The 27015-nt window shown below is 53.1% G+C and overlaps 9 protein-coding genes across 9 annotated transcripts; 5 read left to right on the top strand and 4 right to left on the bottom strand.

Annotated features, from left to right (window-relative positions):
• Positions 1-1951: 1951 nt before the first annotated feature.
• J4E87_003964 (uncharacterized protein) lies at positions 1952-3912 on the top strand (the record flags this gene model as incomplete). The annotated part of the gene is made up of 8 exons (XM_049375588.1): positions 1952-2140; positions 2217-2230; positions 2448-2547; positions 2606-2675; positions 2720-3002; positions 3052-3154; positions 3203-3674; positions 3722-3912. 8 exons carry the CDS (start codon positions 1952-1954, stop codon positions 3910-3912), a joined length of 1422 nt encoding a protein of 473 aa, XP_049234573.1.
• A 436-nt stretch (positions 3913-4348) lies between these two features.
• J4E87_003963 (uncharacterized protein) lies at positions 4349-4938 on the top strand (the record flags this gene model as incomplete). The annotated part of the gene is given in 2 exon segments (XM_049375587.1): positions 4349-4872; positions 4890-4938. The coding sequence occupies 2 exon segments, from the start codon at positions 4349-4351 to the stop codon at positions 4936-4938; spliced, it is 573 nt and encodes a 190-aa protein (XP_049234572.1).
• A 629-nt stretch (positions 4939-5567) lies between these two features.
• Positions 5568-9020, bottom strand: J4E87_003962 (uncharacterized protein; the record flags this gene model as incomplete). The annotated part of the gene is made up of 1 exon (XM_049375586.1): positions 5568-9020. One exon carries the CDS (start codon positions 9018-9020, stop codon positions 5568-5570), a length of 3453 nt encoding a protein of 1150 aa, XP_049234571.1.
• Positions 9021-10124: 1104 nt separating this feature from the next.
• J4E87_003961 (uncharacterized protein) lies at positions 10125-12398 on the top strand (the record flags this gene model as incomplete). Its single annotated transcript, XM_049375585.1, has 3 exons — positions 10125-10376; positions 10539-12131; positions 12186-12398. The coding sequence occupies 3 exons, from the start codon at positions 10125-10127 to the stop codon at positions 12396-12398; spliced, it is 2058 nt and encodes a 685-aa protein (XP_049234570.1).
• Positions 12399-12848: 450 nt separating this feature from the next.
• On the bottom strand, positions 12849-16526 carry J4E87_003960 (uncharacterized protein; the record flags this gene model as incomplete). The annotated part of the gene is made up of 8 exons (XM_049375584.1): positions 12849-13016; positions 13070-13306; positions 13363-13391; positions 13441-13503; positions 13696-13816; positions 14091-14245; positions 14296-16384; positions 16449-16526. 8 exons carry the CDS (start codon positions 16524-16526, stop codon positions 12849-12851), a joined length of 2940 nt encoding a protein of 979 aa, XP_049234569.1.
• A 735-nt stretch (positions 16527-17261) lies between these two features.
• Positions 17262-21335, bottom strand: J4E87_003959 (uncharacterized protein; the record flags this gene model as incomplete). Its single annotated transcript, XM_049375583.1, is given in 11 exon segments — positions 17262-17328; positions 17380-17824; positions 17872-17928; positions 17982-18080; positions 18132-18264; positions 18324-18359; positions 18412-18481; positions 19835-20871; positions 20934-20998; positions 21079-21317; positions 21331-21335. The coding sequence occupies 11 exon segments, from the start codon at positions 21333-21335 to the stop codon at positions 17262-17264; spliced, it is 2253 nt and encodes a 750-aa protein (XP_049234568.1).
• Positions 21336-22712: 1377 nt separating this feature from the next.
• Positions 22713-23651, top strand: J4E87_003958 (uncharacterized protein; the record flags this gene model as incomplete). Its single annotated transcript, XM_049375582.1, has 2 exons — positions 22713-23160; positions 23218-23651. 2 exons carry the CDS (start codon positions 22713-22715, stop codon positions 23649-23651), a joined length of 882 nt encoding a protein of 293 aa, XP_049234567.1.
• A 1265-nt stretch (positions 23652-24916) lies between these two features.
• J4E87_003957 (uncharacterized protein) lies at positions 24917-25415 on the bottom strand (the record flags this gene model as incomplete). The annotated part of the gene is made up of 2 exons (XM_049375581.1): positions 24917-25039; positions 25173-25415. The coding sequence occupies 2 exons, from the start codon at positions 25413-25415 to the stop codon at positions 24917-24919; spliced, it is 366 nt and encodes a 121-aa protein (XP_049234566.1).
• A 363-nt stretch (positions 25416-25778) lies between these two features.
• J4E87_003956 (uncharacterized protein) lies at positions 25779-26436 on the top strand (the record flags this gene model as incomplete). Its single annotated transcript, XM_049375580.1, has 2 exons — positions 25779-26026; positions 26082-26436. The coding sequence occupies 2 exons, from the start codon at positions 25779-25781 to the stop codon at positions 26434-26436; spliced, it is 603 nt and encodes a 200-aa protein (XP_049234565.1).
• Between the last annotated feature and the right edge of the window lie 579 nt (positions 26437-27015).

Below are 27015 nucleotides of genomic sequence, written 5' to 3'. Positions count from 1 at the left end.
TTCTCAATTTGTGTACTTCGGTCTTCAAGCCTTCTACGAACTCAGCGTCTGTGCGATATTGATCCAGTGAACGGTGAGCTGCGTCAAGCGAATGTGAAAGCTCACGGTACTCATGTAGAACTCTTGTGACTGCCTCTTCAACTGGTTCTTCGGCTCGTGGCAGAAGATTTGGAAACTCGTTCCCAGCTCTAAATAGAAGGTTTTGAATTGTTGGAGCACCGCGTGCGTCAGCCGAGTGCTGTTATTCGTATGTTAGTCTCAAAACTGTCATAAAACTGTGGGTACAATCGACATACGTATTGTCTTTGTGCGCCGAATGAAATCGCGTCCTGTCGGAATGTCGTTTCTGTTGAATGGCCGTATGGGTCTACAAATGAGACCTCACTCTGAGCGATTCTCGGGTGAGGAGGTGAAGGGCCTGTCGCAAACGCATGCATAGGTCCTGCTAGAGACTGAGCACGATCTCCATTACTGGCGTCATGTGTCGAAGGGAAGCCGGGCGATGATTGGGGAGCATGTGAATGGTTCTGCACATAGTGATGCTGTCGTACATCTTCTGGGGCTGTCGTTTGAGGCCGAGTGGATGTGCTGTGTGAAGATTGAGTTGTTGGTTCAATCTTCGAGCCGTTCTGCCTCTCGCGCCCTTGTTCGTATGCGGCTTTAAAGCCATGTGCAACGGCCTCCAGAAAACCCAACTTAGGTTTTGTAGATCCTCCCATTGCAGCAGCGGGTCGCTGCTGTTGACTAGACAGATATTCCGATGGAGAAGGTGTAGCTGTTTTCGGTTGCCGAATCCCTCCGCTTCGGGAGCTCTTGAACACATTCAATGACCTTTCCGACCTAGGCACATGGACACGTCTTTACTGGATGGAATGACTTCAGTCAGCCTTGGGCTGTTGCATGCGCCTAATCGATCCGACTATATTCCATGAGAGCAGAACCATACTCATGGGCATTGAGGACCAGTAATGGTGACCAAGGCACTAGGCGTGTCAATCATGACATTGCATGCCGTGTGTCAAGGCTGCCGCCCTCAAACTGCAGCGGCGACTTGTGATAAGCAGCCCAGCGCATACTCGCCTTGGCTTGCTTGGAGCTGAACATCCGCAGAGTGGCCCAACGTTGCTTCTCGCGCCACACCAATACGTGCGACAAGGCTATCTCCCAGCCTTGCGCCTCCGTGCATATCTCGAATACGAACCGAGAGCTCATTGGCAAACGACAACCAATTATGGAACTGCCCACTCTTCGTCCGCTTAATTTGCCTATTTCCGGCGCTTGCATGAGATCTAGTCTCCAGAGCGCGAGGTGGTGTTGTCTGACTGCGTAGCGTCCTCCGAATCAACTTGCCCACCTGCCTCGCACGCCTACGTAGCTTATGCGCACGCTTCACTTGTGCCGTAATTCTCGGGTGCCGCAGCCCGCGAAAATTAGTGACTAAGATGTATAGTGGTCGCTATGCCCAAACTATCGTGAGGCCAGATTGGTCGTTCCCGAATAGTGCTCCGAGACAGGCATTTCGACATGGACGACAGCGAACCTGGGTATCACTCTGAGCATACGTCCTTCGTGTCCTCTCGCACAGACCACGAATACATACCCAGAACAGACAATCTGGAAGGGAGAACGAATGAAGATGTGCAAGAAACGCGACTAGTAATTGGTCTGGATTATGGCACTACATATACCGGTGCGCGCTACTTAGATCGGCGTTCTTTGCTACCAGACTGACATCAAGATTAGGTGTAGCTTATGCTACGCCATCTGGGAATAACTGCTTGCTTGAGGACATTGACGTGATGGTGGAATGGGGTATGTCATGTTTGCTCCCGCAAATTGCCTTCACTGATTGGTATAAGGTGCGACCGTGGACGAAAAAGTGCCAAGTGTCATTTCATATTCGCGCCCCAACTACGAGTGGGGTGGTGCTTTGAGTGACGATTCAATCTCAATGGTTCATACTAAACTTGAGCTCGGTCTACAGAGTCGCCTGGGGGAGCTGGACATGACGCTCCAAATCCTGGATGGAATGTCTAACCTCAATATCGACGAGATGTTGCGCACGATACGAAGTCACGACGATGTACCTGCCTACTCACACAAAAGCCCGGAAGAGATAGTCACCGACTATTTACAAAAGGTATTCCAACATCTAGAGATGGAAGTCGACCAGTTTGGCCCAATCGCAAGAAAGCATACAAAGACTGATCTTGTAGTTACTGTACCTACGGTAAGCAACACGAATTACGTCATACGGTAGAGCTGACTTTCGCGAGGACTGGTCCTATATGGCGATGAACTCAACATATCGAGCAATGATGAAAGCGGGGTTCAACCGGATGAACTTCCCAAGATTACATGACATCATGTTCATCACAGAACCTGAGGCTGCTGCAGTCTATACTGCGCGCCATTACCGAGACGAGTTGTCCCAAACAACTTTGCAGGTATGTTGGATACTTGTGGAAAGACCACTGTTTCTGGAAAGCTAAAGAATTGAAGGAGGGCCAGTACTTCATACTCTGTGATGCTGGGGGCGGCACAGTGGTAAGTATCGAATTGGAGTTGTTATTTCTAGAGCGGGTAGGCTTATCGCTGTATTTAGGACGTGGTTTCATACCAGGTCAAGCGTTTGGAACCAGCGCTTGAGTTGGAGCCCATTGGGAGTCCGACTGGTAAGCCGAGTTCACGCCTAGCGAGTGTCATTAACCAGGCATAGGTGACAAATGCGGGTCGATCTTCATCAACATGAAGTTCAAAAGATGGCTTCGAGAAACACTCACGGATGTTCACTACAAAGAGCTTGACCCCACTTTTGATATCGACAAGACTGCGACCCATGCCTCAGAAACCCCAGCTATGCGATCACTCATGAAAGACTTCGATTTGAAGAAGAAACATTTCACGGCCGGGTCGTCTGACTGCCAGCTAGAGCTTCCATCTCCGTTGGAAAATCTGATCATACAAGGTCGCGTGAATCAGGGTCTTCTCACGATCAAGAGGTGAGGGTACATGAAGGAATCCTTTTTCGAGCAATATTGACAACCTTAGGCATGAGATGGAGTCATTCTTTGACGCATCGATTGAGCGAATCGTCATACTGATCAAGAACCATATCAAGAGGATTCGAGAGCAGCGCCATAACCGTCCAAAGGTAAGAGATCATGCTTTCCATCACAGTACAAGCCTCTGACATCAACAGAATTTGTTTCTGGTAGGAGGATACGGCGAATCGGAGTATCTTCAAGCTCAGATCCAGGAGATGCTACTACACGAAAGACTGATCATGCAGTACTGGAGACCCCAAAAGTCTTGGACAGCAGTCGTTCGTGGTGCAGTGGTTTGTGGTATCGAGAAGAACTTGACCAGAAGCCTAAAGCGGACGAGCTCTTGCCGAAACAGCTATGCAATATGTTTGGATGAAAGCTACACCTCAACCTATCATGGAAATCAAGAAGAGGTCATCGAACATGGCGGAGGCATTTTCGCTAAAGGACAACTCACGTGGCTGCTGAACAAAGGCGACCTGGTTATGTTAGACGACTCAACGAAGCGGTCCAAAACGGTTCACATCCGGCTCTCGAAACAGCGAAAGGACATGATGACTTTGAAGATTTGGCGATACATAAGCGACGAGGAACACCGCCCCACACGTCTCGAAGACGCCACTGACGGTAAGTAGTGACTGTGGCTGAAAGATCTCGGAGCTAATGTGTGACAGAACTGCAAAATGCGGGAGAACTTGGCATTGACCTGAGCGAAATTGAATTTGAACGTGTGCGCCAGAGGCTTGGGAAGCCCACATACTTCCAGGCTGATTTGGAGTTGGTACTGAACCTAGAGTGGGATAAACTATGGGCGACTTTGTGGTGGAAAGAAAAAGAACTAACAAGTATACCAGTACTATACTAGCGAATGAACGTTGTCTCTCTGGAAAGGTGTATTTGAACTTTGACAAAGTGTGTGACGACTTTCGCAGCCACCACAAGTGATTCGGGCTATGCACTCTTTGGCCGCAGCCTACTCAGCCCACTCCTTGGTACAGTAGCGCCGCATGAGCCATACAGAAGGCTGCATCTGCTATGCAGATGCCCAGCCTGATACCGATGCACGGAGCTGAAGAGCGAGAAGGGAACGAGGCAGACGCATGGCGTTCTTGGCAAGCGCCCGCCCTACTTGCGAAGCACGCCCACTACCAAGCATAGCCCGATCGCAGTGTGGTGGCTTATTGTAGAATGAAGGAGCCTAGCTAGGCATCTAAGCAAGTAGAGCCGCAGCCTCAAAGCCATATCAAGAAGGCGACAAGGTTCTCTCTTCGTGCTCATTATCCACATCTCCTCATCTCACAATGACAGACCTCATCAATCTGTCAGCAAGATACGTCATCAAAACTGATCAGTTCGGGTCAGAAAACGCGCTCGCATCGACTCCAAACAATGACACTCTCGTTTTAGAGTTCATCTCAAATGATACGACTCAGAGTCAGCTATGGTACTTCGAAGAGACCGAACTTGACGACTACTACCGCCTGCACACCGAAGACAAAGGCAACGGCAACTCTCTCAGCACGTATAATTACGAAGGAAGCCAGACCACAGATTTGCGTTTCCGCGCCAACGAAAACATAGACGCACAGTACTGGCGACTGGAAGTACAAGGCGACGGAAGTGTCAAAGTCAGCAATAGCCGCGCCGGCTCGGAGAGTTATCTCGATATCGAAGATGGGAGCTTGAAGCCATTCCTTGCACAAGGAGAGTCGGGCAATGGGGAATGGACACTTAGCACTTTTGGCGCTGCTGCGGCTACATCCACCCCTACCGTCTCCACCTCCTCTGATGTTACGACCACACCGGCTGCAACACCGTCTTGCACGTCAGAATGCTCGGCAGCTACGGATGTTACTACCACCGATGGTTCAAAGTCTTCCGCGCTGAATAAGGGAGCAATAATAGGCATCGCGGTCGGTGGTGCAGCAGGGCTTTTGGCAATTATAGGAATTGCGGTTTGGCTGTGGAGGCGACGAAGGCGAGGACCGTCTCGTCCACGGAGCGTTCCCATGAGACAAGGCCACATACTTGATTGAGGCTGACGAAAAGGAGAATTGGGTGTGATCATTTAGCGTACTTTGCGATGCATAAGAGTCGTCCAGCTTGAGCACAATACACCTTTGATAGCATCTATGCATTTGATATCTATATCGGTAGATCGCCAGCACCACATCTAGCCATGGCGTGATACTGTTTCATGTCTACCCTCGTCGCAAGTTCCCACCATGGTATAAAAAGAAGGATCATACAAGCTACGAAGCAAAAGAAGAAAAGCGCGGTCCCAAATCGTCCGCCGATAAAGCCGACCTCGCGTCCATGTCAGATAGAATACATAATCCGGTGGGAAATCCCACCGAGAACCGCAAGACAGCAGAACCTGTTGAAAGCGCAAATTATACCGTAGTCCCGCTAACCCAATGCTAGAAAAACGTGAAAAACGTGCAAAGAAAACATTGTACACAAATCGTGAATGGAATGAACGCAATTACAGCTGGTATGCTGGTCTCATCCCAAGGTTTTCTAATCAATGGTAATGACGTCGTTTTTGGACTGCCCCGGACGACCTCCTGGACCGCCTCTGCTTTGCTGTTGTTGCTGACGGCCGTTTGGCATCTGCTGTTGCGTGGGTCTGCCATTCGGAGGTTGGCTTCTCGGATGTTGTTGCATGTTCGGGTGCTGTTTCCCAGCTTGCGCCTGAGCCTGTCTTTGTTGCTGCTGACGCGCTTGCTGCTGTTGTTGTTGCATCCTAGCCTGCTGCTGCTGGTTTCCCTGCTGGTTTCCGTTCGCCTGTGCAGGCGCCTGTCCTGGACCAGATCCCTGGTTCTGCGCTTGCTGCGGTGGCTTTTCAAGTGGTGGCGGTGCAACATAACCTCCTGCCATTTTACAACTCAAAACACACTCGTCCAGCTTGAGTAGTGCTTCAGGGACCGCGTCCAAGGCCGCCACCATGCCGGTTCGGGTACCAAACCATCCTGGGCCCTTCCCGCTGAAGAGTTCCTTCAGCTTGGCCTGTAGGCTGTCGAGACGCCTATGACCAGGCGTACGCTCGGGAGTTGGTAGATTTGTGACTTGGTTTGGAGGATCTTTTGGACGCAAGTTGTCTTCGACAAACCAGTACACCTGGTCATCTTTGGGCTGAAGGCGCACGTCAAAAGTGCAGACCGGATTGTCATAGGTGAGTCGGTATTTGAGGACGGAGTGAACATGGATTGCGGGGTTACTGTAGTTGCCTGGCGATCGTTCCTCGACTTCGCGCAGGGCCTTGAAGAGGGGCCGGGTCGCGACGAGAGTCGTACAGAAGCGATCCAGGCCATCGACATCGCTGACCTCCGTGGTTGGGAAGGAAGGCAACCGATCGTTGGCGATCTCAGTAAGCAGATGGAGAATCCGATGGTGCGGATTGTCATGTGACAGCTCGATGGTGAGCTCCTTTTCAGCGCCAAAGTTGACAGTTGCAGAGTATGGCGATGGACCGTACTGGAACTGTACGCGCTGTAAGGAGGAGGACGAAAGCCGCATTTGACGCTTCTGAAGGGTACTGGCAAAGGTACGAAGACGGTTAACGTCTCGCAATCGTGCTCGCAGCTCTCCCAGGATATCTTGCCCAAAGGGTGTGGCAAGAAGAATCCTGAAGTTGCCATCTTCTGAGAATTTGAAGGCGGTCTGTGGTGAAGCTGCCATGAGCTTATGCATGTCTGCAGCAACAGACTTGACCATTCTACCGACAGCCATATGCCAAACATCCTGACCCCCAACTTTCAAACCTTCACATGTAATCTTGATGTCTGATTCAAGCCAGGAGTCTTCCTCTGCTTGGGGCACAAGAAGGTCCGGAGTTTGCACATGCAGCACCCATCGACGGGGAACACAACCAGCTTCCATGGATGAGCCTGCTTGCCCTAACTCAGGTCGCAAACTGAAATTCTTCTTCTCCTTTTCTAGTTGGCGAGCTGTGATGCGGAACGACAGAAGCTGCACAGCGACCCTCTCCAGACTTGCCAAGGTGTTGCGATTGATGGGTAAGGAGCTTCCATCAGGCCTGTCCAACTTGATCTGCTCGGCGTATTCGAGGCTATTTCCACCAGATCCGATTTCAAAGATCCACCACGATTCACCTGAAGAGTCGATTACCGCTGCCAATGCCCAGTTTGGTGTCCAGCCGCGAGGGCAATATAGCGTGGAAGAGATGACATCCAATTTGACAGCAGCCGACACTACCTGCTGTTTCAAAGCCTGTCTTGCGACCGATTGCCAGCCGAGTTGTTGTGCGTTCTTCTGGATCAGACTGAGCAATGTGCCGGCTAGCACTTGCGTCATTACATGAGCAATCTGTGATGGCTCTCTGCCTTGGTTGAAAGCATTCTCCGCTCGCGCTGACAGTGCGCTAGCTGGTCGCAGGATGTAGTTACCAGTGACCGACTCTAGTGATAGGGTAACTGATGTAGATTTCGTACCCAGCGATGCGTTGAGTGTAGAGTCTGCAGGTTCGGTCTCGGAAAGATGTGCGTTCGCCGTCACTCCAGACTTAAAACTCTCCTTTGTGGATCGCAAGATATCACTCGTGTGGCGTGCGATGACTTGCTTGATAACGCGTTCCGTGGAGAGATCCTTCCAGTCAAAATGGAACTTGACATCCTTCACTTCTTTGCCCCGGCGGAACCAGCGCGTAGTCAGCGACGGTATGGGTGGACCTCTCCACGAAACCTTGCCGTTCTTTGGTTTGTTGTTCGATACGCCAATCTCAATCCAATTCTTTTTTCCAGGCTTATCAGTCCAATAAGACACGACGAGCAAGCGATGCACAGGCTCAACCTTGAGAGATCCAGCCCAGCCGCTGCGAACGAGATTAACAGCCTGTGATCGAAGCACTGAGATCTTGTGCGTTAGAACGAAGTTGTTCAGGAAGTCGAAAAGGCCGGTCAGGCCCTTCTCCTTCAGAACTACGTCGGCCTGCAGCTTGAGTTGCATGAAGAAACGGCTACCGACGGTGATGGTCGGTGCAGGAGTGAACAACAACCGGAGATCGATGAGAAACCACTGTTCTGAAGCATCCTCTACAAAGGACATGACGTCGAATTCCAGCTCGTTGGCAATAACAAAAGTTGCGCGTCCAGAATGCACGCGCCAGTCTTGGAGGTGTCGTGGGAGGCTTTCGTGTACGTTGAGGCGTATGGAGAGAGAGGTGTTCATGTACCGAAGGAGTTTGAGGGCCTGCTCAGCAGAGATAGGCTCAGGCGGTATGTAGCCCAGGCTCGGCATCCATGACGCTTTCCCTGTCGATAGCACTTCCAGGGCGGTCGCAACGTCCGGGTTGTTTTCTCTGGCATTGTTGGACAGAATCTTAATCTTTTCCAGTTTGTAGTCAGCAGCATCCATATGCGCTGCCTGGGTACTCGCGTGGGCCAGCAAATCAATGAGTTTTGATATGTCAATGGAAGCTTTCTTTCCCCACTCGGTGAGGACTAGCAGCTTGATGAATTTAGCCCGTTGCTCCTGCGCGAATTGAAGCACAACCAGCTTTTTACGCTTGTTCGCCTCTGCATTCACTTGTGCATTTGCCGCGCCAAGGCCATTGGGAAGAGCGCCGTTTGACACTGGCGCTATCTGAATGGCGGCCATGTTCTTCAGGACTTCCTCCAGTTCATTGTAAGATTCCTGCGATATCCGCAACAACAGTGTTGACAGGGACATGTACTGCTCGGGGCCGATATGAGCAATCTCCGGGGGCAGATCCGAGTATTGTTCGAGCGTGGGACCGGCCGTTGCTGCGACTGCCATGGATGCGCCGTTGGTGCTGGTTTCGCGCGAAGGACCCCCATTGACAGCAGGTCCCCCTGCCGGTGTATCACTTCGCGCGCCGTTGAGTCCGCCATTGGTCAGATCCCCGTTGTGGCTGCGCTTCCTGTTTTCTGCATCTCGTGAAGCCGTCGCTGAGTCGGACCCGGTGTGGTTCATGGTGAGAATGCCTGGCATACTACGTCGTCCTCCGTCCCGCGGCCTGGGGCGCCGTCTGCGCACCCGTTTTGCGCGCGTCTATAGCTTTCTTGAAGTGTGTGGTCGCGCGTTTTCCTTGATGTTTTCGCGAGAACGTCAACCGCGCGGTGTTTTAATCGTGATCGAGGCTGCGTGCAGAGGGCTGGCGGTGGAGTCGGCGGTGAAATGCGCAGGTTAGGAGTGAGGCGCGCTCATTAAAGCAGATGCTTTGGCGTAAGAATGGAAGCGCCGAGATAGCACGAGGCGCAGTGAGTGTTGAAAGGGCGCTGGTCGAATGCAGCAGGTGAAAGAAAGCGAGGTCGGGGCGCTGTCGACTAGCGCATCGTCGACTGTGAATGCTGCAAAACGTCGTGATGGCAGTCGCGGTCGTAGAGCGGCGTAAATTAGTCCGGAGTGGCCGTGGATGGGGTGCGCGCGACGTGGGCGGGTGGAGTGGTTGCAGCGATGAGGTCGTTGAAACATCAGCAGCCTCTCGTACCGACGACGGGAGGGAGGGCGTGGATTGGGTTTAGCGCCTTGGCGTTCGCTCCACCCATGCATGCTGATGATGGAGCCCTGCATCTCCCGCGCCAGACACACTGAGGTCGCATCAGCAACCGAGTCAAGCTTCAAAGTCCAGCTTGCTCTATAATGTGCGTCAACGACACTGCATATCTCGTCGAGCGGATGCGATGTAGCTAGCCACTTTAAGCGCTAGTACGTTCAGTCATTCACCGCATTGCTGTCCGCGGCTCGGCGAGCTTGCGGCTGCGGCGGCCAGTAGTCTATCTAGATGCGAGCTTGAGCGCAAGCGCCTTGTCCAATGTCTTTCTCGGATAAGCCTCTACTGCAAGTAGACGCTTTATCAGATGTTCACAGGTCATGCCCATGGGATCATCCGCTGCCACCCCAACAACTCCACATCTCTCCCCAGCTTGGGCCTGACCTCAGCGTGCCCACTAGAAGTTGCCCTCCGACCTGAATAGCAGCCCGGTCAGCTGTCGCATTTATCCCTCGATCCTTCATCATGTCTCAGTTGCGGTGACGCATTTCCGTTGATTAGCGCAGGACCCTGTTTTGCGGACGACTGCTTCCAATCGCTCGATGTCACCTCGCGCGCCCGAGCTCCCGCCCTATGAGCGCCCGACCATTGCGCGCAATGCATCCTCACAGTCCAAAGTCTCGGTGCCGTCCATATCGCAGTCCAACGAGGCAGACGATGAGCAGAGCCTCTCTTCCGACCAGAGCCTCGACATGGAGTCCCACGACTCGCAGCCCCACTACGAGGGCGAAGACACCCGGTTGACCAGCGACAAGGAGCTCCGCGGCTTTTACATGTATGGATGGGCTGCCGAGGTACTTCATCCCTTCCTTCCTACTACCATCCCGTTTTGCTTCAGGCCTTTGCAAGCTTGCTGCAATGTCGCAAAGCTGTGCGCGTATCTCTCTCGTGATGCTACTTCCGACGCGCCTCGTCAAGCTTATAACCCACGCGAGCACCGACACTAACCACCCCAGGTCTTTGTTGTTTGCGGTATCGGATCTTTTATACCTGTAACGCTCGAGCAACTCGCGCGCGAGAATGGCGTCCTATTATCCGATCCCTCCACACCGTGCAAAGCCACAAAGCCTACCGTCCATCCGGGCCCATCATTCTCCACCAACGCCGTAGAAGCTCTGTTCAAACCGAATCCTGAAAAGGGACAATGCGTCGTTCATATCCTCGGTATCGAGATCAACACTGCGAGCTTCGCCATGTACACTTTCAGCATATCAGTCCTCATACAAGCTCTGCTGATCATTAGCATGAGCGGCGCAGCGGATCATGGGAGGTTCAGGAAGACCTTCCTCTTATGGTTCGCATTTATTGGAAGCATCGCGACCATGCTTTTCCTACCAGTGGTACCCAAGGTGTATCTGCTAGGCGCAGTGCTGGCAATCATTTCAAACACATGCTTTGGTGCCAGTTTCGTACTATTGAACAGCTTCCTACCGCTAATGGTGCGCTTCCACCCTACGGTCAAGTACGCCGACTCGATCGCCGACGAATCGTACGCAGACGAGGAAGACGAGGCGGAAACAGAAGAAGACGACGAGAGAGGAGGTGAAACTCCAACGCAGGAGAATATTATACGAGGAGCGCAATACGCAAACCAGCTTGGACAAAGAGAAGGCCTTCTTGACGAAGTCGCTGATGCGACAACCGCACTGTTGCCGAGTAACCTTTCAGCCGCCGATCTGACAATTCCGAGGGCAAGAAGCAGGTCCGCTCCTTCAGTGGAACTCGCTCTTGCAACCAAGATCTCATCCTACGGTATTGCGATCGGTTACATTGCTGCTTTGCTTGTGCAGACTATCGGTATTCTCATCGTCATCGCGTTCCAATCCTCCAACTTTGGCCTCCGCCTGGTCCTCTTCGTCATCGGCGCGTGGTGGTTTGTCTTCACACTACCGACAGCGCGCTGGCTGCGTCCCCGTCCAGGACCGCCTTTGCATATCGGTGCGCAAACCTCCAACTTTGGCACTGCCCTCGCGTACTTTGCATACTCGTGGAAATCCCTTGGCCGTACAGCGACCCACGCGCGACATCTAAAGGATGTACTACTCTTCCTCGCAGCGTGGTTCCTACTTTCGGACAGCATTGCCACTGTATCCGGTACAGCAGTGCTCTTCGCAAAGACAACGCTAGGCATGTCGTACGCCATGCTCGCCCTAATAAACGTCATCGCAACAGTCTTCGGCGTTCTGGGCGCCTTTCTGTGGTCACGGCTATCTGCTTTCTTCCACTTATCGCCAACACAAACAATCCTGCTCTGCATCATGCTCTTTGAAGTAATTCCAATCTATGGTCTTCTAGGGTACATACCAGCAGTCCAACGCTTAGGATACCTGGGTTTGCAGCAGCAGTGGGAGATGTACCCTCTAGGTGCAGTCTACGGCTTCGTCCTTGGTGGTCTCAGCAGTTACTGCCGTGCGCTATTCGGCGAACTCATCCCTCCTGGCTACGAAGCCGCCTTTTACGCTCTATACGCCATTACGGATAAAGGCAGCAGTGTCTTCGGTCCTGCTATCGTAGGCGCCATCACCGATGCTTATGGCGAGATTAGACCGGTAAGTCGGCTCAACACTTCTGAACTTCATCTCTCATACTAATCTCAACTACAGGCTTTCTGGTTCCTAGCTATCTTAGTCGGTCTTCCCTTCCCCATCATGATGCTCGTCAACGTAGACCGCGGCCGCACCGAAGGCGCCGCCCTCGCCAAAACCCTCGAAGAATTGGCGCGTGCTCAGGATCCCAGCCACATCGACGCCGACGATAATTTGTCGCAGGAGATCAGAGATGACCTCCGTAGCTCGTTTTCCTATCAGCGCTCTTGAGTTGTCGAATTACCTGGATCATGATGCCGTTTGCGTTCTGTCACGTTGCATTGGGATGTTGTTTGCGCAGTCTTGGTAGCTCTGTAGGCTCGCCAGCTGGCCTGGCAGGCTATGTTTCGTGCTTCATGTATTGGTGTCTGCACTGCATTGTAAAGGCGCTTGTTTGCCATTGGGATCTAAACTCTCATCTCTTGTTCGGTTTTTGGTTCGCATCATTGCGGGTTTGCCAGAGTGGCGTTGGAGGCGTTTTAGCTACGTTCAAAGCACGATGTGAATGATATATACGCAAGTTTGATACACTTTTGTATGTCTTCAAGTAGTTCGTGTCTTGAGCCTGAACTATCTGACTTCACTACATCGTCCTGGTATGCTCACATCTAACATCGTACAACATCGCCAGCACATGGCACCTAAGCATCATTCACGCCACTCTGACAGCGCAGCAGACCCTCATCCATCGAGGTCGAACATCTCCCTCTGGTCCTCTCTCTCTTGCGGATCAGGAAAATTCTCCTTGATCTCTTTCCACATCTCCGTCACAATCTTCTGCCTCTTCTTTGCCACACGAATGCTCTTCTTCCATTCCTTCTCGATCGCTTCTCGCTCTGATGTCGTGACCTTGCAGAGTTAGCACAAACCTGCATAAATCACTCTGAGTACATTGAACCTACCTTCTTCGCCTTTCCCTTCTTCAGTCCATCAAGTCTAGATTCGATCTGCTCTTTCTCTGTCTCAAGAGTGGTAACATTGGCGACAAGATCTGCCGTGCTGAGCGTGGAGTTGAGACTGGACAAGGAGCCACGGAGATTCTTTGCGGCTGCGATAAGAGTAGTGGTTTGCGTGCGGAGATCGAGAATGGTTTCGTCGAGAGCGGCGAGTTGTTCAGTGGTGCATGCTTCGGCTGCATTCTACAAGTGGGTCAGATCTGAGCAGATGTTCGGTAAGAGAAAGGATTGGATCATACCTGTAAAGCGTGGTATACGATTTGCTTGCCTGAGATTGTCAACTGATGTGAATTGCAGATAGGCTCGACCAAGCTCACCAGCGGCACGCCCCTCAATTGCTTTCTGTTCGTGGAGATCTTTCAGAATCTTTGCCGCAGACGCTGCCCTGAATCAGTCGTTGTCGGATAAGAGTGATAGATCAATGAACCTTTTGTGACCTTGTTGTGTAGATTCGCCGAAACATCGATAGCCGAGTATGGGCGGTTTTGCTTGCCTGCGACCAGTCAGTCTTTGAGTATAGGGTGCAGTGCGATCGTTGAGCTCTCAGATGTGAGGTGAGGTGAGTGACTCACGTAGATACTCCAATACTAGATCTGCGGCCTCGTTGGCTGTGGCCTTCTCTTCTGTCTTCTTGCGGGGCGCCATTATCTGCTCTAGTAGCGATGATAGGGAAAATTGAATGAAGAAGAACAGCTTGCTAGGTGTGATATGGGCTCTTGTTGAGGTGGCGCTAAGTCACGGGCACAATCCAGACGGAAGGAGCCATCCTCAACCCAGGCAGGTGGGGTGAGCATGCTACCTGCAGTTGAAGCCAACGACGCCGAGACAATTGCCATACAGATACTAATGTAGATACTTGATTCGTTATCGCAAGCGCAGTGCCAGCCCGTTAATTAGTACTTCAGCCTCCACGTTCACCAAACTGTGTAGCCCAATCCTCAAATTCCTTCAGTCCTTGCTTGCTTACAGACGGTCTGATAGTCTGCAGACTAGCTACAAAGTCCTGATATTGTATCGGTCGTATTTGGTCCATCGTCATTGAAAGTAACTTCTCGCCCAGTGAGCGCAAAGGGCCCATTGCAGCGTCTTTCGCGAGCGCCGTTATATCAGAACCAGAGAAACCTAGAAAGAAATTAGTGTTGCGATTCAGGTCCTCAATGATCATCACATACCCTCAGTGAGCTTGACCAGACGATCCAGATCGCGGTCACTCAACTCATGTTTCTGGTGGCTCAATAGCGTCTGGACTTGTTGCTTCCGGACCCAATCTTCGGGCAGTGGGATATATTGCCTTCTCACAAACCTTCGTCTTGCTGCTTCATCGATCGCCCACGGCAGGTTTGTTGCTGCGAGGACGAGAACCCTAGTTGCATCGCCCCTCTCTTTGTCCTTGTCCGTGACCGCGCTCCCGGCAGCTGCCTTTTGCAGATCGGACCACTGAATAAGGAACTCAGTTTTGATGCGTCGCGATGCTTCGTGCTCGCCGGATCCCGAACGCGACGAGAGGAGTGAGTCGATCTCGTCGACGAAGATGATTGATGGCGCCAGCATCTTTGCAAGCTGGAAAAGGGCGCGAACAAGCTTTTCTGACTCGCCCAGAAACTTCGACGTCAGACTACTAGCTGATATGGCGAAGAAAGTAGACTTTGACTCTGTAGCAACTGCCCTGGCCAACATCGTCTTTCCAGTTCCAGGGGGTCCAAACAAGAGCATGCCGCGTGCAGGTTCTCGCAGACCCATAAACAAGTCAGGCCTCAAGAACGGGTACACTACCGTCTCTTTCAGGGCGGATTTCGCAACTTCAAGTCCTGATACGTCGCTCCAGTGTACCTCATCTCCCTGTATCACGATCTCGTTTAATATCTGCTGTGCTGCTTGCTTATCGACGCCCCGTGGCAAATTCTTCATGATCTCATCCGTTTTGCGCTTCCATTCATCCGTCTCTTCTGGCTCCAGTTCCGCCTCAGAACTATCCGCACCTGGGGTATCTGGTAGTTCTGCACGCATCGAATTGCCTCTAGCCCTGCCCTTCCGCACTGGAGGTGGCCTCTGCTTGAGCAAATCTCCGTCCTCTTCCAGTGATACAGACTCAGGTGAGTCCTCCTGCTCTGAACTGCTTCGCGCTTGTGTGTCGTTGCTCTTGGGTTTCGGTACAAGTCTCCTTGTCGTCGGATCCCATATCACTCCACCTCGCTCGCCCCCAGTGTCGCCGTACGAATGGGCTGCAGCAGACGCGGCAAGAGATCGAGGGTCCGGTGTGGGCTTGGGATACTCCTTTCGGTAAGATGGTAATGGTGTACTGGGCCCTTGCGCGTTGTTCAGTCGACTCAAACCCACAGACTTTCGGGGTATTGCTGGCGCTGTTCGCTCGTTTGTAGCAGGTTTGACCGGCCCCGGATCAGTCTCACCACCAAGTGGTGGAACCGCATATGCGGTTGATGCTGACCCCTCGCCAGCTCTAAAGTAGAACGGTGCTTGTGCAGGCGGCGGTTGTGCTTCGGGTTTCGGAAAATAAGCACTCGGTCTCTCAGCAGCCGGCTTGTCGAGGGATGAGCGGGCGGAGGGTGTAAGAGAACTGGTCGATGGGTTCGGGGCCCCTAATGTTGGCCGAGTGGAGGATGCTGTGGCTTTGACACTCCACGCTTGGGTAGCTGCCTTTGAAGCATCCGGGCGACTTCTCAACGTATTGGGCAACTTCGCCGAAGATGGCTTGCTCTCTCTCCCGGGTCTCAGTGTCCGTAGCATTCTGCCACTCTTCTCCGGGGATGGGGTACGTGTCTTTTTATCTCCTACTGGTCCTGGGGATAGCGTCGATGCGCTCCGAGTCTGGGTCAAGCTGTTGTCCCGTATGGAGCCAGTACCGGAGCTCTTCCGTGGCGCCATCGCCGGACGGTATGGCAATGCTGGCGGTCTTGAGAGATCTGTGTACTCTATGGGTGGTATAGATCCGGCTCCGAGCCATGATGTAGATGCGCTTGGATCGTTTTGCGATAGGGGCACGCCGTGGGGTGGTGGTGTGGGTGCATCGTTGTCTGACGAGAGCGAGGCAAGGCTCTCTTTCGACTCCTTGCGACTCTTTTTCAGCGCCTCTAATAGATCCACGCGCTCTTTACACTGCAGCTCCAACTGGCGTAGCGATTCGATCAGTGCTCTCTCTGTTTCGGACGCGGGGCGGTAGGTCGAGGGGTTGCGACGGGCGTTGTGGTAGTAGATGTGGTCAAGGGCGGTTTTCCATGATCGCAGCGCTTCTTTCTCGTTGTTCTATATGTCTCTCTGTCAGTGATGCTGGGCACATGCGACACTTGGGGGGTGGTTGGGCACTGACCTGGCCCTCAAAGTAGACTGCAGTCGAGCAGGCTAGGAAAGCCTCGTCGTAGGCTTTCTGCGTCGTGTTGGCGCGCATAGCGGAAAACATGTATATGATGCGCCCAATTCACGCGGGGGGTGGCGTGGAGGACAGAATAGGTGTCTCGCGTCCAGTCTCGGGCTCGTGTTTGTAGATTCGTCGCCGGTCTTAGTTCGCGCGGGTGTGTGACGTAGGTAGCTGCGTTTCGCAACCGCGAGGGCTGAGCAGCGACGACCATGGAAGACGACTTTGTCCTCACGCATCCATGCATCCTCTACGCAACTGGGCACGCTCTCTCTCGCGCTATTACATCAGATCACAAGGTAATACTGTCAACCCAGGATACGCGTGCTCACACAGCCACGAGGAAGGCGCATGTGCAAGTGGGGCTGCTATTCGCGCCCGGCTGTTATCGATTACGCACCTTGTTTGGGCTGAAGAGCGAAAATGTTCTTGGGTCTTGAGTGACGCCGACACTGAATTTGCTATATGATACAAGAATGCGCATGCCGTCGTGTGCTCGCATAACCAAGCATCCAGTACGCCGCCAGATCGGCTTCCACAAAAGCCTCTATGACTATACAATGGCAGTGAAGAAGCGTCGCGACGCAGCCCTATGCTCCTCCAGCGCGCCACACAATGCTAGACCTTGCCTTGGATGCCCAATACTGCCATGGTCGCTACTCTCCGCGACACTGCGTGTATATCGTTCCGTGGGTAGTGCGCATATCGCGGAATCAGAGGGCTCTCGTAATGGTTCAAAAGAAGATCAGTCAAATAGTCGTCTCTCTGTTATATGGCCGTTGATGAGTTGGTGCTCCTCCGAATGAAGAAAGCCTTGGCCATCTCGTATGCGGACCTATGCAGTGTCAGATCAATACCGGTTGCGGTGTCCAAGCTCAAAACTTACCAGCAAATTGCCGTGCTTGGCATGGTGGTGATGATTCGGGGTTTCAGACCACGGAAGTATCCCCTGTATCCTTCCCTTTGATGGATAATTTTGGCTGCCTGGATTAGGCCGGAGACGTTCTTCAATTCTGCGTCTCGAGCATTGCCGCGTGTTTGTAATAGCGTCTTGATGACATCGAGGGGAGTTGTGAGCCCCGCTGCAAATCCTCCGGCGATACCTCCGGCGAAGCAGTGCGTATAGGGGTCGTAGCGGCCGGTCGGGTTCATGACCTTGGACATCGATTCGTAGGCCATGAATTGGAGTGCGGTAAATGGCACCGTCATACACAGTGTAGTGGGGTATGAGACGTAGAATGCGCCCACGCCCTCAGTGCGGAGAACCTCTCGGGCGCATTGGGGGACGGACTTGTAGATGGAACCGTGCATTTGCATGCGTTGTTTTATGACTGCGAGATTCAGTAGGCGCGGAGCGAGGTCGTGGTGCGCGTCTTACCGTCAAAGGGATTCATCAGCGCATCGCTGGAGATGGTGGCCGCGGCACCGCTAGCAGCTGTTGGTGGTCAGTAGCTGCTCCCGCATTGGTGTGGTCGTGGTATTGCGCACCTGCCGCGAGGGGATGATGCTCGTGGCTCTCTCCCTCATTGCCGCCGAGGGCGTGCTTTGTAGCTTCATAGGATGCAAAATAGACGGCATGCGCGGGACCTGCATTCTGTCAGTTCTCCTTGCCGGTCTTGCTCGCCTGAAACAACCCACCTGCGCCCATTACCACGCTCGAAAGTCCCCTCCACAGTGACCAGAAGCCCTCCGCCCTAGATATAGTGACCATGGCGTTCGAGATACCGCTGTACATGGCGCTCGGCGACGGGTTGACGATCTGCATGCGGGTCTGTCCGGAGTCAGCGCGCTGTCGGCAGTGCATGGAGAGCTTGGTGGGAAGCTGCGTACCTTGAGCAAGTCGACGGGGTACATCACCGAGTGTTCCTATCATCGGGTCAGTCGGGATATATACACGGCGGCGACCTCGGAGACGTACCGCAACACCTGCGAATGCGCCCGCAAGCATGTTGGCGGTGAGGGAGAAGTTGGGCGGGAGCGCTTCATAACTGGCGCGCAAGTCAGCGACGGGTGTCTCTCATGTGCGGCGGTGCAATGGAGCTGTACTCGTGTTCTTCTTCGATAGGAACTGATGGCCGATCATTGGGGGCCATAAGTCGGCCGGCTACTGGCGCCGCGGATTCCAGGTTTGCGACTTGAGAGGGTTTTTGTTTTTGGGGTGGACGTAGAGCCTCCGCGCGTCGATGCAGAGGGGCGACTGTGGTGAGTGGGCAATTGTCTGAAATTGAAGTTGTTACTTTTGTTTGCAACTAACGGAAGCGCGAGATGACTTCAGCCGAACGCCGAGACGTCAGACCTAAATTCCGCCCGCGACTAGGTACTCTCGCTGAGTCGCTGCTATCTGCCCTTTACGTACCCATGCCTCCACCAGCGATGCCGGAGCTTCCATGGCAAACCTGCGCATGCGCATGCCACTTCGTCTGCCAGCGAAGTTTTCATCCTGAGGCTGTTTGCCATGGCGGACGGCGCATTTTCGCGACGCCCTACCCAAATGCCCCGTAAATCGGTGACAGGTGCCCGCGGAGATCAAGTACATCATCAACGCGATAGCTAGACTCGGCCAAGGTGCCTCGGATGTGGGAGGGGGAAGGTGCTTGGTATATCTTATCTGATCATCTCCGCCCGCACCTCGAGCCCGCACCTCGAGCCCGCCACACACGTCTGGTCCGCTGCCACTCGTCTACACGTTGTTCGCAAAGCTTGAATTTGCTCACGATACCCCGCAAAGTCGGCAAGTCTCGATTAGCGCATCCAGACTCGCATGCTGAATAATGTCCGATCTTGGGATGGTTTGCACAGTGCATGCCCGAGCTTCACCTGCAAAGCTCGCTAGGTGCACTGAGCACAGTGTTTGATAACAAATGGACAACCAGCGAACTTTCGTCTCCACTCCGCCTCGCAAGCTGAATAATAGGGCAAGTCTACACACGGAAGTTTGGACACCCGGAGCTATTTCTCGTAGATAGCTCACGGTGCCTTGGTCCGAGGCTATCCCATGCAGATTCGAGCAGAATGAGCAGCTATCGTACAGCCGGCAGCTGATCGTACAAGTACAATGAACGCGCGGTCTTCATGTGCTGCAACAAGCAATGCTATCCAGCCCCTCTGCCATGCCACGTTACGAGATGCCACGTCCGTGACCAGCTGGCGATGCCGTGATCCGGGATACCGGAGGTCCTTATATCTTGTTTGCGCATCAACACTCGCACCGCTTGTACCACCGGGGAAAGCTGACTACGTCCCTGATGTTAGATACACCAGCGAGGTAGCACAGGAGTCGATCGAACCCTAGACCAAAGCCTCCATGTGGTACACTGCCGTATCGGCGGAGATCCACATACCACTGCAGGGAGCCGTCTGATGCGTCGGTAGTGCTATCCGGCGCTTGTTGAAGACCATGTTCGTCCATGGATTGCAAGAGTTCTGCTAGTCGATGTTCACGCATAGAGCCCCCGACCAGTTCACAGATCTCAGGTACAAGGAGATCGAAGCATGCGACGGTCGAGGTGGCCGGGTTGTCAGCTGTCGGGTCATTTGACGGCGCCATGTAAAAAGGCTTGATGTTACGTGGGTAATCAGTGATGAATACGGGTCCACCGCGTCCCAAGCTCTCAGCCAAGAATCGTTCGTGCTCGGTCTGGAGACCATCTTCATGACCAGGTGCATACTCAAAATCCGCCTTGCCCTGAGCCACTGCGTCTTTAAGGTGCTGTATTGCGGCCGCATAGGTGGTTCGAGGCCATGGCCCCGCTACCAGCCCTTGCCACCGTTGTGCGAGGACAGTGTGCGACACGGATGTGCTCTCTTGGTCCTGGTCTCGTGCTCGTGCCTCGAGAAGTTCTTGACCTACAACCGACTCTTGTAATTTCAACGCAACGGAACGCAGCATATTTTCCACAACATCCATGACGACATTCACATCCTCTGTGAAAGCTAATTCTGCTTCCAGCATGTAGAACTCGCTAAGATGACGGGCTGTATCACTCTTCTCGGCTCGGAATGTTGGAGACAAGGCCCAGACCTTGTTTACTGACTGAGCTAAAGCCTCTAGATGAAGCTGACTGGAGACCGTCAGATACTTGGGGGAACCGAAAAACATGTCTTCTTGCTTTTTGACCTGATTCGAAGAGCTTTTGTCTGCTGAAGAAGGTGCTCCAGGCGCCACAGTGAACACCTCTCCTGCGCCCTCGCAATCGGAGGAGGTGATGATTGGTGGATGGCACTGAATGAAGTCATGTTCCGCAAAGTAGTTGGTCACTTGTGCAGTGACTAGCGATCTCAGCCGCAAGAGAAGCGAGTTAATTGGTAGTCGACTTCGGAGATGTGGGAGTGTGCGCAAAAATTCGGGCGTTTGGTATTTCTTCTGGATTGGGTAGGTCTGGAATTAAGATTCAGATCAGACATCGGGCAGGACTCCGAGGCTCACTCATGTTGACTTACTGTGGCATCATTCTCTCCCAATATTCGCACGTGGTTGACTTGAAGTTCATGGGATTGGCCTTGGCCTGGTGAGGGTGTCCACTTTCCCGTGACTGTCACTGCAGTGCCCGTGGAGAGTCTGATAGTACAGCATGTCAGTACTTACAGAGTGTTCTAAAGGGAGCTACTGACCCTTCTGCTAGTTGAGGAGGCAGGACGGCCTGGACTGTTTGCAAAGTCGAGCCGTCGCCTATAGCAGCGAATGCGATGCGTTTTTGCTTGCGCACCGTCCGTACATAGCCGTTTATCGTTAGTGCCTCGTTGTCCTGTGCACTCTGCTGAGACGAACTGGCCGATTGAGTTGGCCTTAGCAGCTCAGCAATAGTGTTTGGACAGAAGGTGGAACTGCAGCGGGGACGGCATAGTGATAGTGCATGTGCGCAAGGTAGAGCGGTTCCCCGGTTTCGGAATAGGTGCTGGGGACGGACAACGCTCCTCCGAACAGGCAGGAGCCAATTCATTTACGCGTCGGCAAATTTCGATCGGCCAGGAGCTGCGCAGTGTAGCGTAGAAACAGCACTCTCTATCACACGTGCGGGTTGATGTCTGCGAAACCTTGGGAAAAAAACGAAGAACGCTTGGACCCCACGCTAGGATCGCGAAGGCCTCGCCCGTGCCGTTCCTGTGGCTCGTTGATCTCGACTGTAACACTTCAGCCATGGCTGAAACATCATGTGCTGCAAGGACCGACCATGTCCTTTCACGAGATTTGAGGCCCATGAGCATAGCGCCGATGGCCTTAGGAGCCTGTGGTCTTGGTGACCTTCTTGGTCGTTCCCTTGACCATCATTGGGTGGGTCAGCTTCCTCCTCCCCTCCACCGCCAGTAAGCACACCAAGACACAAACGCCACGCCCCACCAAGCTCGATGGCCGTTTGTACAACCTTTACCGTCTGCCAGGATACTTCCAGGCAAGGACCCGTCATCAAAGTGGCGGAAATGCTCGCTAGATGGACGTTTTCGTGCCACCTCCGCTGGCGGTGAGGAAGACGCCTCGTAGAACGCCATGCATTCCAGCAGAGTACCATTACCCTGCATCCGGATCTTAGTGCCGACGCTATTACTGCGACGCTATATCGTGCAGGATCTTGGTTAGCAGCTGTCATCATCGGCTTGCTCAACGCCGCCAGATCTTTCTAAACCGCTTTTAACTATTTGCAGATCGCTTCAAGGCCTGGACGATCGATCCAGCCACACATCCCTGCTCCAACACACTAGGAACCCGACACGGCACTTGGTGGCTTAAGGTGCCTGGCAGCTATGTGGGTGCACGGCATGGCCCCCAGGACCAGGATGAACTTTTGCAATCACAAGGCGCGGCTGCTACCGGCCATTCGACATCTGTGTCTTCCCTAGACTGCTCGGGCACACGACTCATGGCTCCATCTTTCCTGCAGGTCTGCGCTACGGCTGGTGTAGATGCTACCCGCGATGACTGCATGCACAGGGGAAGGCTTGATTCCCGCAGTGGACTACCGTTTTGGTAGCTGGCGCAGTGGAAATACGCCAGCTTAGTCTCCGGGGTCCATCTGGAACCATTATTTAGCTGCGTTATCACACGCCCTTGAGTAGCTGCTCAAGTGATATACTACCCTCTCGCCCGTTGGGTCACAGACTCGCTTTCGTTACTGTCACCCCTCGTTCCTCTCACGCTGTTCCACACTGCAGTCAACTACACCTTCATCATACGTCCATTCACACAAGCAGTCCACAGGAACCCCCTCACAGTACTTTACTACCATGCCTCCATCAAGACCAAAGCCGTCAGAAATAGCAGCCGAAGCAAAACGCGTATGGATGCCGCATATCTGGAAGCATTACATCCGAGACTCCAAAACCTCATACCTGTACCCAGACTCCTCGCAAATAAGGATCAACGTGGACAAGCGATCATCACAACGCACGAGAGTAGCAGTCATGGAAGGCGACCCCGTGAACTACGCTTTGGGCTGGTACCAAAGTGCTGTCAACGCAGACCCAGAGTGCAAGCGGATACCAGTGATCAACGTAGCAAACGAGAAGCGCGCTGGAGGTGACTGGGAATCTGGGCTCATGGCACCAGAGGAATGCTTCGCGCGGAGAAGCAACCTCGTGCATGCCCTGACAATGCCCTGGAACGCGCAATTGGGCCGAGAAGAAAACTATTACCCAATACCACAGACAGGCGGCATCTACTCCCCTGAAGTCTGTACGTTGGCATGCTAGTAACGATCGTCACGAGGCACAAGTCACTAACGGGCCGCAGTTGTTTTCCGGGCAGGCCCAGATCAAGACTATGCAACTTTCACAGACATAGCGTCCTTACCTGTAATATCCGTTGCACCCGTGCGGCGTCCCAAGCTTGACGAGAGCGGCTGCAAGTATTCGTTTGCACAAGAGAAGGAGCTCATGAAGGAGAAAATGCGGGCAGTACTGCGAATCGCTTCCTACTGCGGGCACAGGAACTTGGTATTGGGCGCTTTTGGACTAGGGCCTATATTCCGAAACCCGGCACAGGAGGTAGCCCGAATGTGGAGGAAACTACTCTTCGAAGAGGAGGAGTTCCATGGCGCATTCCAGGATGTCGTGTTTGCCATCGACAGTAGTATGGTTGGGTCGCCGAGCAAAGGGTGCGCGTCCGATGTGGAGATTTTTAGGCGCGAGTTCGACCCTGCGACTATTTGGCCGACAAAGTGGTGACCAAGTGCCACTAGGACGACATCGAGGATGTAAGCACACGAACTTCAGTAACAAAATCTTCGGATCAGCATTGGGTAGCTTTTGGGTAGCATGGGACATGATCACGAAGCCTACGAACAAAAGCACACGAACCGAAACGCACACACACACGCACACGTACACACGGAGGCAGGATCCTTCGGCGACGCACCAACCCGATGGAGGGGTAGAATAAGCCACTTGACCCGGATGAAGTCATGGAAATGGTGGGGTGGGGGTCTTCTGTATGCATAGATAACCGAGAAAAAGCTCAGATCTCGCCGACCCGACGAGTCGAACCAGGTGGCGCGCTGCTGCTACTGCCGCTCGATTCTGCGGCTAAAACCTGCACGTCTTAGTAGCCAATCAGTATTAATCAACAATATTGGGTAACATGCTGTCTTGCGGCAAGACATTTGTCATGCTCCTTGCACTTTGCTGTTTTGGTGCGTGTAGGATTCCGGGCCCTGGAAAGTTGATTCCGATGCGCATGTTGAATCCGATGATTACTCTGATTAGGCTTTCGTGCTGATGAGGGGTTGCCAAACAGAGTTGAAGACTTCCATGTTCCCCCTCAACAGTAGAGTTACCGCTGTCAGGCTGTCAGCAACAAAGACTCGGGCAAAAGGAAACTGCCGACAGGCAGCCACATGCCACATGCCCCTGGAGGTATCGTGACCAACAAAAGGTCACCGCCCTTGGCATCAGGGCCAAGACGCGGCCTGACCTACAGAACTCACGCTACGATGCTGCATGGAAACAACTCCCGCGCCTACTCCTAGGCCTGCATTGACAAGCTAAACACCGCTGATCCCCGATTCGTCCTTGCGTCTATGCGACGAACCCATCATGCAAGGAGTACACTTGACAGGCGCGGCTCGACACTCTATGGCTAGGCTACATCGGTGAGCGTTCCCAAGCTCCGGTGACGACATTATGCGAGTCTAGTCACAGTTCGAGTAAGGTAGTGTGTTGGATATTTGGGCCGGGCTACAGGACCGCGCGCTGAGGGTGGGAGGTTCATGCACTTCCATTTGATCTGAGGGTCTAAGGTAAACGCGATGCCTTGCATTTGAGTGCATAGAGAGTGTGTGGGTGCTATGCCCCATCGTGTGAGAAGTCTAGAACGGCAGGGAAGCCGAGCTGCGTGATAGCTGCAAACGCTTTTTGGGAGCGCTTTGAGAGTAGTATACATATTGTACATTGGTCATGAGCGGCATTATTAGGGCTGTTCAGCCATCCTCCATCTATCTGTTCTGGCCCGGCAGTGGTAGTTGCGGGGCAGTGATTTCTCCACCTTGCATCTCGATCTTCTTGATCGTCTGTTCTCTTTGGTAGTTTACGACTCGTTGCTTCTTGAAGTATTCGACCTAGAGAATGTTAGCCTAGTATTCGGGTGTGTTCCTTGTCCAATCTGTAGTCCAAGAAGCCTGTAGTGCCATAGTCGCCGTTTCTGTCACGGGCATGGAAGTATGCTGCTGGCGATTGCGAGATTTGACGTACCCAGCTGTGTGCACAGTTCTTCTCAAACTCCTGATCGAATGACGAGCAGAAGCTGGCCGCCTTGTCCCTACCAGACTTTGTATTTATGCTATCCAGGACGTTGTTCTTGTCGAGACATTCGAAGAAAGCGTCGCGTGCAGCGTAACATTGTTTCCGGTTGGATCGCGATGGCGACTCGAATGCACCGCCTTCTGTCTTCTTGACGCCCGAGTCGTCCTTGGAGCTTGAGCCGAACCAACCCATGGCGGCGATTTTCGAGCTTGCGGAGGAGATGCGGAGGTGGAGGCGACGGTCGAAACTGGCGCGGGTGTCAGTCGCAAGGTGGGGTATTCGCAGGTAGACCGAATCGGGGTGATAACGTACGTCGGTAGTGTAAGTCTGGAGGTCGGATTTGTAGAGTTGATAGGGTTGTTGTCGATAGACGTTGGAGAGCGCAGCGATGTCGAATTCGTGCTTGGCAGACCCTAAGCTATGACATCGGCGCTGGCTGTCCACGTTTCGCCGAACCGTTAGGGAACCCATGAATCAACAGGCAACCTTGCAACTACAACAGCCAAATCGACAACTCCCCTTATGCTCGGGTTATAGCGCATCGCCCGCGTATTGATGCCACGCCGACGCCGCCCTCCACGACCCGGCGCACTTGCGGATCTGTCCCCAACCCGCATCCTCACGCAGATTGTACTCCTACAGGCTGCCTACTATGCATGCGCCGGCGTCCTCATCCTCTTCACCGCGCTGGTAGCGGGCAAGGAGGTCAGCACCGATCTCCTATTCAGTTGGCAAAGTCTACGCGGCGATACCACAATCGGATGGACGCTGGGTCTGGTCTGGGTGCTGAATAGTCTCACTTGGTAAGCACTCGATCGCGCTGGATAATCAGTCATACCATGGTCTAACACGCGGCAGTGCCATCTTCATACTTCTCCTTATCGCGCGCTCAAAACTCGTTCTCGACTTCGCCCTGACTGTCCACTTTATCCACCTGATCGTCACCTCCCTATATACGCACGCGATACCCACCCACATGTTCTGGTGGGCCCTCCAGATATGCAGCGCGACCATCATGACTTCGCTGGGCGTGTGGGCATGCCAGTGGCGCGAACTGAAGCCAATCAATTTCGGTAGCAAGCCGCCTGCGCGATCACAACCAGCTACAGAGGACGAAGGTGGAGAATCTAGAGGGCGAGGGAGGGGCAGAGGGAGAGACGGTGCTGGTGAATACGAGATGGTGGGCATGAATGAGGGGGATAATAACGTTTGATCAGATTTCAGACCTGCATAATTGGCGTTTGGGTTGGGTTCACTTGGATACATGCATGTGAGTGGAAGGAGGCTGTTGAGAGCCATCACATTATACCCTTAGAAAGCATGGAGCATATTACATTAAGATTCGTCTTCTACTTTCCCATGTCTTTAATCTCGGACGCACCATAGTGTCATCGACACTCGTAACTTTCTATTTCTCTACCTGCGAGAAACCATCTGGAGCCACTGCTTTCGAACTCGACAACTCCATCTCTTACTGCAAACCATGGTAATGCCTTTGGTTCCATACTGACATCTAATGCTTCTCTTTCCTCGGTGCTGATATTCGGCGTGACTCTGCATATAATTCTTTCCAGTCTTGCGCGTGATACTGACCGGCCTTGTTCGGTGGCTTCCATCACTTGTACAACGCTTGGTCGATCCGGTAAGACTTTACCTAGTCAGGCTGTCAGCAACGGTCGGATTGAAGCCTGGTACATGTGACATACCTGGGTAGACCCTCGTTCGTAATGGTATTTTAACCTGATGCACCTCATTGCTTCCACTTTCCTTGAATGCTAAGACGACGTCGGCA

This window comes from Alternaria ethzedia (assembly GCF_023757985.1).
Source record: "Alternaria ethzedia strain BMP 0044 chromosome Unknown scaffold_7, whole genome shotgun sequence".
In the NCBI taxonomy this organism is placed as follows: domain Eukaryota; kingdom Fungi; phylum Ascomycota; class Dothideomycetes; order Pleosporales; family Pleosporaceae; genus Alternaria; species Alternaria ethzedia.
Note: the sequence above shows the minus strand (reverse complement) of the source record. Positions and strands in the feature narration are given on the sequence as shown.